Source organism: Epinephelus lanceolatus, chromosome 11 (genome assembly GCF_041903045.1).
Source record: "Epinephelus lanceolatus isolate andai-2023 chromosome 11, ASM4190304v1, whole genome shotgun sequence".
NCBI lineage: Eukaryota > Metazoa > Chordata > Actinopteri > Perciformes > Serranidae > Epinephelus > Epinephelus lanceolatus.
Window position 1 is genome coordinate 8,865,749 of NC_135744.1, and position 13,485 is coordinate 8,879,233.

The 13,485-nt window shown below is 41.5% G+C and overlaps 1 protein-coding gene across 1 annotated transcript; it reads right to left on the reverse strand.

The window, feature by feature from the left end:
* Nucleotides 1-481: 481 nt before the first annotated feature.
* Nucleotides 482-11,266, reverse strand: prrg3 (proline rich and Gla domain 3). The gene is made up of 4 exons (XM_033649210.2): nucleotides 11,193-11,266; nucleotides 7,899-7,947; nucleotides 6,122-6,282; nucleotides 482-2,811 (listed from the first exon to the last, which is right to left on the reverse strand). The coding sequence occupies exons 2-4, from the start codon at nucleotides 7,906-7,908 to the stop codon at nucleotides 2,266-2,268; spliced, it is 717 nt and encodes a 238-aa protein (XP_033505101.1). The 5' UTR covers nucleotides 7,909-7,947; nucleotides 11,193-11,266; the 3' UTR covers nucleotides 482-2,265.
* Between the last annotated feature and the right edge of the window lie 2,219 nt (nucleotides 11,267-13,485).

Sequence of the window (13,485 nt, forward strand, 5' to 3'; positions counted from 1 at the left end):
TTTCACTTTCACCTGGCATCGTCTGCAAGAGGAGGGTAAGCTCCCCTCCCAGCCTTTCTGTTTACCACCGGGGGCTGAAGTAGATTGTCAGTTTCACTAAAGATAGAATTTAGTTCGTGTCGGTGTGACCGCACCTCTCCGTGGATATTCAATGCAGAAAGTATGTCCGAGCCTATATCATGCAAGTTTCGTGACGACTTGCCCAATGACTGTGGAGTTAGGTCTGTTTATGTGCTAAGCCACACCCCTTTACAGTTCATTGGTCTAAATCTTCAGAACAAAATGTGATATCAATAAGCTTTTTAAAAAATTGATAAGCTCGGTCCAATAATGATCCATAAAAAATTTAGTACAAATCTAACCTGGGAGGAGATGCCCAAAATGGCAGAAAATCTAGTCAGGTGGACTTTTGGGCTTGAACCCCTAAAAGAAATCCAATAAACTGTGAAACATAACAACTATAAACAAGGTAATTTTATAATATCAGGACTGAGGCAAACACAGTTCAATCCACTCAGCAACTGCAACAAAGGTGCTCAACTGACTCATCGTACAGTGGAGTGTAACAGAGCTGGGACTGCTGATTGTGCTCTTTGTGAGCGTGCGTGAATGTGCATGCGTGCATCTACACACATACAGTACATGAATTTAAATGCACATAGCACATACACAGAATTAGGGCTGTATATGTCTGAACTACCAGGACAGTCATTTACAGAGAAGCTCAGGGATTTAGAGGATGAAAGTTTTGTGACTGTCATAATAAGATAGTGATTCTTCTCATTGTGTCAGAGTACCTCTGAGGTCCACTCATGTTTTCATGGTAAGCAGGAGTTTGATTCTCTACTGCTGTTCAGCTTTGTGGGGCTGAATGATGTATTCACCCTTGCCTTGGTTATTTTCATTATGAATTATCATATGAATCAAACAGTCCAAAACCCCAAAGATATTCAATTTTTGAAGATATAAAACAGAGTAAAGCAGCAAATCCAGCCTTTGGAGAGACTGGAATAAGCATGTGTTGGAAATTTTGCTTCATTAATGACCTATCAAAACTGGTGTCAACTAAACTTTTCAGCAATCCTAACCCATACTGCAATCACAACAAATATGCAAGAATTGAGAGGGTTGACTCAAAACAACAACCCTCCATTAAATTTGTCAATACAAAGCTCCCACCATAAATGTTTGGTCAAATATTAACACCGGTGGTCACAGTAAGGTAGCAGGTATGGTTAAGTGTTAAGACAATGAACATTTGGCAACAAATAAACCTGCCTCTATATGGCACAGCGCTGGTGAAATGATTACTAAGAACTCATAGCATCAGTCTACACACATTTGTAGTCGTAGTGATGGTGAGGTTGTGAGAAGGAAGCACAACTGCAGGGATTTCCTCTCACAGCAGTGAACAACAGCTGGTGTGTGGAGGTGGTCAGAAAACCTTGCAATGATCAAGATAGTCAATAGTGCAAGTATTAGGAAAGTAAATGAGCTCAGTCTTGTTGGTAGCTGAATGATCTAAAGTGGAATAGGGATTTAGCATTAGAAGATGTATCTTATGGGTCTTTCCTTTAAGGATGAGAAGTGCTTTTTAATCTCGCCTTCACACGAGAGTCACTTTTTTATTTTATCTGCAAAAACCAAACTTGTAAATGATCTAAAACAATAAACCATGAGAATATCCAACTAAACGACAGCTGTGACTCAAGGTCAAATACTTCCACTACTGACTGTGAATATACAGTTTAAAGTCATATATGCACACTGCCAAGGAAACCTTACAGTCACAGTGACTGCTCTGCAAGTGTAAAAGCCCAGCTGCAGCATGGAGCTTCATTGCCACCTCAAATTGTCCTGTCCGCTTTTCTGGCCTGCTACAAGGGCCAAAGATGGATCAGTGAGCATCCTGCTTGCCAGACCCTCTCCAAGTATCTCACTGCACCTGCACCAGGAACACAGTCTGCCATTCAGTTTGCCAAAGCAAAATGAAGACAAGGAAATAAAATATCTGATTAGGTGTTTAGGGTCAACTATGAACAATAATCCTGGGTGGCACATATAATCATGGCAGTGACTGGCTTTAGGTTGCACCTATGAGTGAAACAAAGGTATGGTGCAGAAAAGTGGGAATTACAACATGGGTTACAGCAACCCACAGCCAGCAGCACCAACTGAGGCAGAAGCTGCTCTTCTGGCAGCGCTGACCTCCTTCAGACACAGCAGGGGAGCAACAGCCATGGCAGCATTATTGTTGCCTTGGTTTCATTTCTCCTTTATAATCTCCTCATATTTGGGTGGAGGGTCGCTGTATGAAGGTGCTGAGGTCTCGTCACCACTGCTTTCCAGGTGTCCTGTCACCTCTTCATAAGATGGAGGTGGTGTTGCGCCAGACAACCGTGAGGCCACTGACATAGAGGAGTCCTGGACATAAAGGGCACAAGTGTTCTGCTGGTGGAGGCCACGAGAGTCCGACTGGGAACCTGCTCCTCTCTCAGCACCGCTCACCACCACAGTGGGACGTGAACTGGACTCCTGGTGTGAGCTTTCACTATGTGCTTCCCGGTGAACCAGAATTCGTGGCAGACTGCGGGTGTTGCGGTTGTTGGCCAAGTAGCGGTTTTGGGTGTAGGCGGGGCGTCGACGAGTGGCCTTCTGAAGCTGGCACCTCCAAAGGAGGAAGAGGCCGATGATGATGAGCAGGGCCACTCCCAGCAGAGGTACCACCATGTAGACGGTGTCGGCACGCTCAGAGCGTCCCTCGCTGTTGCTGCTCACCGTGTAGACGCTGCGAGTTTTCCAAAACTCCATCTAGAAAGCACAAAGGAGAAATTATACATGTTTACTTCCTGGGTAGATTTTAAGATGTTTGCTCAATTTAAACTAAGGATAAAACTGAAACTGACACTAAAGTCAGAATAGGGGAGATTTTTATTACTGATCAGCATGTATACATGGACTTTACAATAACCAGAGGGGTGCTTAATAAAGCATTGCATTACAAATTTGCATCCAACATTGGCATGGGATTAGGAATATCAACGGTTAACCATTAACCAGTCAAAAGCATTCGATAGTTAACCGCCAAGAACATTTTTGATTGGTTACATATCAGTCTATAGGTTAATTTTGCTACTCTTCAGTTTACTGCACTGCCTATCACCTGGGTCTGGTGGGAGCTAGCTAGGATAGGATAGGGAAATGGTCAACTTCAAAACCACTTTGAAAATTCTCCTCCTGCCAATTCTGCTACCTGGCCAGTCAAGGTTTTCAATGTAAACATCAGAGTTAACGCAAAGGAAAAAGCGGAGAAGATAGGCACCAGCTATGACCCTAACCACACAGAAAAGCAAGACTATGGCCCCTTTTACACTGCCAGATTTTCGGCGAATGTTGGGCCGTTTTGCCGGCAAGCTGCAAGCATTTAGACACACAGAGCTGGATTGGCGAGTTGATCCGAGGTGCCTAATTTTCCGCCTTGTAGGGTAGTAATATTGGCGGAACCTTTTTGGTTTAAAAAGAACGAGGCACCCTTCCGCCACAGGAGGGGCTGTTGATGACTTGTGGGAGGAGCTGTTGATGACGCCGCACGTGCGATCCACTGGCGGTGGACTAAAACAGCTGATAGCAGGAATGAGCAGCTAGTAGCAAGAGGGAAACGCAAACCTGACAGACACTGTAAAGATGAGCAACTGGGGAGACAAAGAATTGCGCGCCCTCCTTGCCCTCGCAAATGAAGAGGCCATTACCGGTCCAATGACAGGAACGGTGAAGGACGGGCCAACTTTTGAGAGAATCGCAGAAGGACTGACCAGCCGCGGCTTCCCTCGGAGTACGTCATTGTTTACGTCACACACTGAGCTACATGTTTTGTTACTTACTCACGCCCCCCCAGTGCCCCGAAAAAGGCACATTCTGTATAAACAAAAGTAGGCAAGCAGCATTTCGCTGCACCCCCCGATTTTGCTGAAGGAAGACTGATTGGGCTTTCCTGCAAATTTGCACAATTCCTACTTAAAAAGGGGTTATGTCTGTGTTCATTTCTGCATTCATCTCTACATCGGAGAAGGCAACGAGACAAGTGTAGAGGAATTAAACACCGGCTGCGATCCTGGCCACATGGATCCTCTCTACCAAGCTTTTAGCTGATGTACAGGCATTAGATAATAAACTGGATGACCTCTGTGCCGGCATCAGTTCCCAACTGGATATCAGGAACAGTAAATCCTTTGTTTCATTTAACTTGCCTAAAACCTGGAACACCAGACAGCAACATTCAACCAGGTAACTCTTTTTCTATATGCTGATCTGACAGAACAGAGGGCTCTGGCAGGAAAAGAGGAGGAGGCGTGTGCTTCATGGTGACAAAAAGTGGTGTGACAGTTAAATATAAAATGCTATCCCATTCCTGCTCACCTGACCTGGAGATATTGACAACCAAATGCAGACTGCAATTTCTACCAAGGCAACTGACATTGGTCAATATTACAGTGGTCTACATTCCACCATAAGCAAATACAGAGGCTGCCCCGGAGACTTCAATCAGTCTAATCTTAAAGGTATACTTCACTCGCCAAATGACCATTTGTATCAGTTTTTCATCCCTTTGGTGAACCTGAACTAACCCTTTAAAACAACAAAGTCACATATTAACACAAGCTGACTAACTGATCGAGGCAGTGGTTTATCAGCAGCTTCCATGTTCAGTAAGGTAAAATTACTGTTGTTGTTGTCTGGCTTTGAAGAGAGCAGAGACTTTAGCTCAGTTCCTGTTGGAAAGGTCTGTCTGACACCCGCTGGTGTCAGGACAACAACCTTCTCCTGATTGTCAACAAAATTAAGGAGATGATGGTGGACTTTTCAAAGAAGCAGGGAAGGAACTACGACCCTTTTAATATTAATGGGTAATTAGTAGAGAGGGTGGACTTCAAGTACCTTGGTGTCTACATCACCAAGAGCCTGACCTGGGTGCTGCATACTGTCTTAAGAATAAGTAAGGCAAGGTAGAGACTGTTTCACCTCAGGCGCTTGAGGAAATTCCAGGTATCCCCTAAAATAGTGAGGAATTTCTACTCCTGCACCATCAGAAGTCCTAACAGGGGACATCATTGCCTGGTATGGAAACAGCACTGAACAGGACCACAAGGCCCTGCAAAGAGTGCTTCGTTCAGCTGAACATAAAATAGGTACTGCTCTGCGCCACATTAATGATGTTTACACCAGACACTGCAAGAAAAAGCCCAGGAGAATCATTAAAGATCTCAGCCACCCAGATATCTGCCTGTTCTCTCAGTTGAGGTCGGGAAGAAGGTACCCTATGTGATTTCATGTGACAAATAAAAATGATTCATTGACATTAGAGCAGGTAGCACAATAAGAACAGTTGCGAGGAGGCATTAAATAACACTTGTCTAGCAAAACATCTCTTTTTGTGCTGTGTTGACCAGAGCCATATCTTCGGCTGACTTAGGTAATAGGTCTTAAAATCTTTTAATGCTCCCACTGTGGATGATTAAATGGTCGGGCGGAAGGGATTTTATGATTAGGCTTTCCCAGCCTTTTTGTGATGTTGTATGTGGTTGTACATTTGCTTTTGACTGTCATTATCTATGAATCCGCTGCCATACAGCAGACTGTGCAAGTCTTTACAGCAGAGCATTTCTGTTAGAAGTCAGGGCAGATAGATAAACATCATTCTTCCTCGCTTTTACTGTGTTTCCTGCTCTAATACATTTTTGTTCTTCCTTAAAAGCTTGTTCTTTCACTGCATTTTACTTTGCTGTCTCTCACACACATTAGATTTTTTAAATCAGTGTCCTTCCTTGTAACGTGGTACGTCATTTATTGATATAAACATGGCATAGTCATTGTTACTGTAAAAAACAGATCACAAAGAGGCCTGAATTGAGTTGATGATTACATTTGGATTAATCGTGCAACACGTGTGCAGTGTTCATGTAAACACAGTGGCTATTGAAGGGCTTTCATTTCTACAGTTATCTGACAAAATGGTAATAGTTCTGTTACGTAGATGCTGTCTCTACTCCAGCCATCACTGTTCAAATACATTAGCATAATTGCTGGAGGAGTTGGTGCACACGCTTGCTGTGCGCTGGCTCACCGTTCTCTCTTTGTTCTCAAACACTTCATTGGCCTCTTCGAAGCTGCAGCTCTCCTCACCACACTCCCTCTCGATGTTCCCCTGTCTCAACTCCTCAAGAAAGCCATTGGCTCGAGGGAAACGCTTCAGGATGGAGTGAGCATCCTTACCATCCAGGAATGCTGCAACACAGACATGAGACAAAATCCAAAGTTCATTTATGTTACTCAACAGCATGTAAGACTTATTTACATAGAAAAACTGTTTTTTTTCACCCCTGTACCTTTCAGAGCTCCCACACATTTATCTCAAATGGAGCGAGTTACCACTTTTTGACAGAGTGGTGATATTCTCTTGTACTGCTCTCCATCAATCCACGTCCTCAGCCAACCCACAAATGTTATCATAGTGATCATCGTGACGAACCCACACAGAATTATCACCAATTCTTCAGTGCCTCTCAGCTCTACAGATTTTCTTTGCCTCTTTCAGCTCATTCTTTTGATTTTGCAGCCCACAACTTTAGTAGTTGGTTCAGTCCTACTGCTTTCATCAAGTAGCAGGCAGCTGGTTTCAAAGACAAAACCCACTGTGCACTACCTTCTCAGCACCAAACAGCATGCAGACAGACTTAAAGACGAGCTGTTAGTAGAGCATTTAGCAGCTAAATGGACAGATATTCCCCCAGGCACTGGTGAAGACCAAAAATAGGAGCTAAAAGAAGAGTACATTTTTGGTGAACACACACTGCTCCAAATGAATTCTTATGATGCTCCTTAACTGCTGGATGTGTAAATAGGCAGCTGTTTACCAACACTTCCCAATATTAGCTTAAAAGTGATGTCAGCTTTGTGTTTACAGCTTGTTTCCACTGCTAACTAAACATATAGGTTTATGCTCATTTTTCACAGTCAACTCTTCAAATGACAAGAAAACTGTTTATTATGAACACTTGAGTTTAAAGGACATTACTTCAGATTCCGAATTAATTTATATCCAGACTTCTAATGAGTCAATTGTCTGAATCCAATAAATTTAAAGTGAGAATAGCTGTAACACATTTAGCAAGAAGGTCAAACAAACCGAGTTGGCCCAATTCTAGCACAGAGGTTCAGAATTTTTTGACTTCATCAGGCCAAACATAATAAACCAGCAAAAGGAAATTCCATGCCGCATCCTACATGGAATGCCTGCTCTATCTAATAAGCCACGGATGCCTGTTGTTAACCATTGTTAATGAGTTGAGTGTTGGTGTGAGTTTGTTGGAACCCTTTAATGGCACAGTGTTGGATGTTAGCTGCTGTTTGCTGGTGCAAAAAGGATCAAATGCAGGTGTTGTTTGACTGGAGTTTCAACACTACTTGTTACTGGGTTATTTTGGTCAATACCTTAAAGGTATCAAGGACTGATACCTGACCCTACCAGCCATTACATGTCGAACTATAGCTGTGGAAAGCATCAGATTAGTGGCAATTGGTAAATCTGGCCCTGAATCAGGTTGTGACAGGTAATGGTATTTTTGTTTACTGGATACTACAAATGACATAATGACCAGATCCACCACTAAAAACCTGCTCCCACTAAGTGATACACACAGAGGAGCTGCTTCTGTTGGTGATGTTAGAGGAAGAGGCAGACAGCCAGACAGGAAGACTGATGGACAGCAACAGCTGTGTGTGTGTTTGAGAAGAGGTTGACCTGTTTGACAAAAACCAAATATACAAATATTAATAATCTGAGCCAATGGATGTGTGTGTGTGTGTGTGTGTGTGTGTGTGTGTGTGTGTTTTGTTCTCACCAGCAGCCATGCTTCTGCCCTGTTACTCACACTCCAAAAGACAGCAGACCTGCAGGGAGAACACAGCACTGCATTAGACACCATGACTGACAGAATTATTTAACAAAGGGACTGGATCACTGTCCAGCAGGGTGATACATCCTCCACAAGAAGAGACATTTTCACCATCTCCACTTGGATACAGTAATAATACATTTCCTGGCATCTAAACAGCCTAACTTGCCCAGACATATAAGCTGATATTCATGTTCAAGTGTAATAGCTGTCATTTTAAATTTGGCTTACACCAACAGCCCAAACCCCCGCCTTCCCACAAAAAAAGCGTGTTGGGGTTAAAGCTTTAGTAACACTTATAAAAATAGGTTCTTGTCATATTTGCTATAATGGTCCCAACAGTAGTACATGAGACAGATAATCTGTGGAAAAAAATCATTTTCTTCCTCCTCTTAGGGATTCTAATGGCATTTGCAAGAATCCAGTGCAGGTAAATGAAACAACCAATTAGAGCTGGGAAGGTAGATCTCAATCACATCAATTACTGCTCATGAACTGCTGTCAAACTGTCAAACTAGGCAGCAACAGAAACATATTTCAGTGTACTGTTTAGAACCGGTGACTGTGTTGGAAACAGTCTAGCCAAAACAAAGCATCACCCATCGGTCAGAGCAGCTTAACAGTACGCTAAAATATGTTTCTGAAAACATTTGAGGTCAGAAATAGTCAATGCAGTGACAGAATCTAGACTCACGTTTGATCAGCTAGTTTGAAAGTCTGACCGCAGTTCACGAGCAACAGTAATCATAATGGACAGCTGCTTTAGAGACTCCTTGGTACTGACTGGTTGTTTGTTCAGCCATGGTGGGTCCTGCAAGCAGCATTTAAAGCACTACGAGAAAGAGGAGCAACACAGATTATCTGTCTCATGTACTACTGTCAGGAATGGTTTTCTTTTACAACTTAGATATCATTTTTGAAGTATCGAGAGTTTCACAGTTTTTGACCAGTCTCTCATGACAACGACTTTTCTTTTATATTTTATGACGAAAATTAGATTATTGTAAACTAAGGTCATTTCAGCAGGATGCTAAAATACAAGTGTTTGTAGCTTTCAGTGGCTTTATGGAGGTCATAGTTTGGCTACTAATGCAAAGTTTCACTGTAAAGTGATAAATAAAGCAATGACACAGATGACTATTGGAATTTTGCTATGTTGGTCTACTCTGTAAAAATAGCATCTATCGCATGTCTGTCCATCTTGGAGGAAAAATCCCTCCCTTCCAAAAGTTTTTTTTTCATTTTTTTTCTATTTTAGGGGAGTTTTCTGTTATCTGAATTTAGGGTTGGAGGAATGAGGATGTTGTATGCTGTACAGATTGTCAAATTTGTGATAATGAGCTAAATACATAAAATCAACTTCAATGATGAAAATGAAACTGCAAAATTTGTGAACCATCAGCCTGCACGCACATTAAATAGTATTACACTTTGTACAGTTATTATTGGATAATGTCATAACAACACCCAGAAACCTTGAGAACAAGTCTTGACTGAAAAACGCAAGACACTGGCACAAAGGCTAAACAGTGCTGATTAGCACAGGATTAATACACAAAACAGTTTAAGTGTTTCTGTGATCATATGGTGGCTCAAACAGCTCATATGCTCATGGTAGAAAATGTATCCTGACTGCCGTCAAACACTTGACCTGTCTCCAGTTTCAGAACAGATTACATCAGACACTTAATTTATAGCCTGAGAGTCAGATATGGCCTTTGATATGGTGCCGGGTGGCCCGCCACCCATTTTCAAATTTACATTAAAAACCAACTGATTCACACTTTTTTGTACTTTGAATGTCAACAAGGTTCCATAGTAAATAAAAAAAAGCCCTAAATAGCGTCATATCCTGGAAATGTCCCTGCATACAGCTGGCCTGTGCATGGCTGCTGTGACTGGATTTGCCTCATGTTAAAGATGAGTGAGTACGGCAAATTTATAACAGGCAATTCACGTATTACATATACTGATTATTATTTTGAATATTTGTTTATTAACTGGTCCCTGGCCTTCCAAAATTTTCCAAATTTGGCTCCCAGGCAAAGTAAGTTGAATATCCCTGGATTACATTCTGGCCCCAGCTGCTGTTTGTCAGGTCTCCTAAAGGAAAATTCTGCAGCGATGTAAACTAATACCACTTCAGCATCATTCCTGCTAGTAGACATGTAAGCAACCATGTAAAAAACACCAGTATAGTCCTTTAAATTGGGACCATTCACAAGAAACATCAAGTCTCTTGAATTTAATTTTGAACAGAGTGAATCATCAGCTGAGTCAAAATGTAACACGTCTTGCACAAATCCACTTCAGACTGACTAGACAGGTGGCTTTTACTTACAAATCTTCCCATAATGAAGTTTTCAGATTATGTGGCCTAATTTTTTTTTCAGATCCGTGAGACATGCTTGTGTGTCATTTTTTCTTTCTCTCACATTTTTGCATCTGCTCCACTCTGTTCTTATTTATTAAGATCTTTGTTAGGCTATTATTTGGGGTAACTGAATGACCCCAATTTTGGTCTGCCTGGCATGTATCACCTGGGAAACAGATAGTTTTGATTAATGCATGTCACTGCTCCCTGAAATATTGCAGGGAGGTTTTTTTTTTTTTTTTACATTTAGTCGTACCTCTGACAAATATAGGCTACTATAAATATAGACGGAGAGGGACGGGGTTGGGGGTTTCCATAGCAACAGAGACAGAGCTATGGGAGGCTCTAAATCCAGACCAACTTGAGTAATTAGGATACAGGATACTGTTTTAAACAGGATATCTATTGTAGCACATTTTTTTTAAATTGTCTCTGTCCTGGAATAGCCTATAGAGAGCACACAGATAAGGCACACACACACGCTCGGACACAATGCTGTTCATCAAGTAGCATCCTGTTTCTACAACTGCAAGCCAAAATACTGTTGATATAGTTAAATAATAAACCCTCGTGTTGAACCCAAAACACAAGGAGCCATTTTTTAAATCAGAGGGATAAAAACAGGCTTCTGAAGTCGTTCAGATGTCAGCGCCTTCTCGTGCTTTTGTAACGTTAAATGCATATAAAAAATTCATCAAGACTCATGTTGACTTTAAGTCATTTTTTCTCCGCCGAATTGTGTCGACACGTTATGTCCCACTTTTATAAACCACATAAAGCTTGAGAATAATTATCTTTTTCAGGCACGTAACGGTTCAGTCCTCTTTCTACTTTAGTAGGAGAAGGAAATATAAAATCTTTCTTACCTTCATTCCGCTTGGTAGAAGCCTTTCCCCTTCCATCTCCAACTCCAGGGAACTCCCACACCAGTCATGCAAATGACCGTGATTGACGTATTAGAGAGCCAATAGAAGAGGAGGAATCCCTGAAACTGGCCAATGAGGACCCTGATAAGTATCGAATGACGCACGAGGAAAGGGCGGGGGAAACTTCTGGTGAAAAGAAAAGAGAAAAATGAGAGAACGTTATACAGAGGTCTGCCGGGGGCGGAGGCTGACTGAACTGCCACTGGGGTTTAATAAGATTAACGGAGCGGTTTTTAATTTGCCACCGAGGTCACAGTTAAATTTGTGAAAATTCTTTAAATGACGGATTTCCCGCCACTAGACAGATAGTTTACTGCGAGGAATGTGTGTACATGAGAGAGACAAATAAAACTCCACAAAGCCACACCTTACTCTGAAATACTCAACTTCCCATCATCCTCAGTGCAGGTCTGACCACGCGCTCATACGGAAGAGGATTAGGGCCATACGTGAAACCGTTATTTGAGTTGTGAGTTTAAAATGAATTGTGACTTTATTCTTAGAATTCTGACTGTAAACTCAAATTAATTTTTCACGTGACCTTTATAGGCTCATGTGCAGTGTTGTGCTTGAACGCGCCAAAAGAGTGAGGTTATTGAATATGCTCATATTTTTGTTTGTGTGATTCATGATTTATTGTGTTAAAGCTCCAAAATTTTGATACAGAATACCCTTATTTGTCTTGTACAGAGCTGTGCAAAGTTTATCAGACTAAGGACCCCTTAGCTGAAAGAGAGATGAAGCAGGGACCCCCTTCTACATACGCAGTATAAAATTTATTTATTTATTTATTTTTATTTTATATACTTTATTAATCCCCGAGGGGAAATTCAATTGAGTTGCATGTTAAATTGTGCAGCCCATGTGCAGCCCTGATTGTCATAACGTTACACTTTTAAGGTGCATACAATACAAAGCTATTAAAATACATCATTGTCATTTGTTTCTGAGGTGGACGGTATTTTAGAGTCTCTTGCTCTCGCTTATTGTAACTGTTAGCTAACTGTTTACTGTTAGCTAACAGTTAACTGTTAACTTAGCCTACTATTGGTGTTCGCTAGCTAACATGTTTGTGCAAGGATTTATGGGTAACAGTAAATTATTATTATTAAATTATTTATTTTTTAAGAATAGGCCAATTTATTTTTGCTAACTACAGCCTGGTTCCACTCAAATGTTGTCAAATATCAGCATTTGGGCATGACGTCCACATCAGACACAGACGATAAAAAGCTGTCTTTTCACGTTGGCATGATACACAGCCGGGCGCTATCAGTGTGTAACAGTGTGTCAGGGTATACAGGCAGCCAGACAACAACATAAGGTAAAGAGGCCAAAACTCTAACTAGGGCAGGTGGGGGGGGGGGTCCAACAATCACTGACTTTCACCTGGGAGGCTGGTGTTCCCTTCCCATATGGCTGTAAATCTAAACCCTGTTATTTTATTTTTTTTCGAAACACAACCACTTGCATTTTTTGTCAAAGGAAAAAACATCAATTCACATTGCTGTACCGACATAGTACGTTTATTTTGAAAGAGACTGTGTGCTAACTGTACATTTCCTGTGAAAACAGAAGTGTATGTTGAAAAGACACAATGAACGTAACAGGCTGAAGTTCACACGGCGATCCAAAGCATTCACAACAGACGCACCCAGGCTACTTTGCACGTCATATTTCGATGTGGAAAGTCCACGACCAAGCAGTGATAAGTGACAAGGTCAGAGCGAGAACGTGTTGGTTTATAATATGTTGTATTCATGTTAGTATTATTTTTTTAAATATATTTGAATGAAATTTGAATTAAAACATATATTAAATTACCAAACAATAATCGGATGTATAATACAAGAGGCTCCACTGTTACAACCTGCCCCACTGCTGAGGTAAGTTGTAAATTAAGAAGAATCAAAAGTTACTCAATTACAAAACATACCCTACACATTAAAATCATATACACTGAGCTTTTCCTTTAGTCTACATTTCGAAGCTGTACCTGTCAGAGATTAGTGCCTCACATGGAGTTAGTCCAAAAAACAAGTCTGTTGCCTCACTGAAGTAACCAGCCAACACATCCTCTTGCTGTGCATTGAAGACTTTTTGACTGCTGTGGTAGCCCACACAGGGCAGCTGTGTTGAAAATGGCAAAGCCCCCTTTTTTTATTCATTCATCCATTCATAATCCGCAACCACTTATCCTATTCAGGGTTGCGGGAGGGCTGGAGCCTATCCC

What these genes read in the sequence shown, in the direction of transcription:
- prrg3 (XM_033649210.2), bottom strand. An exon ending in TTGAGAACAAAGAGAGAACG is followed by an intron (nt 2,812 to 6,121) that starts GTGAGCCAGCGC and finishes TGTGCTTTCTAG; the next exon opens with ATGGAGTTTTGGAAAACTCG.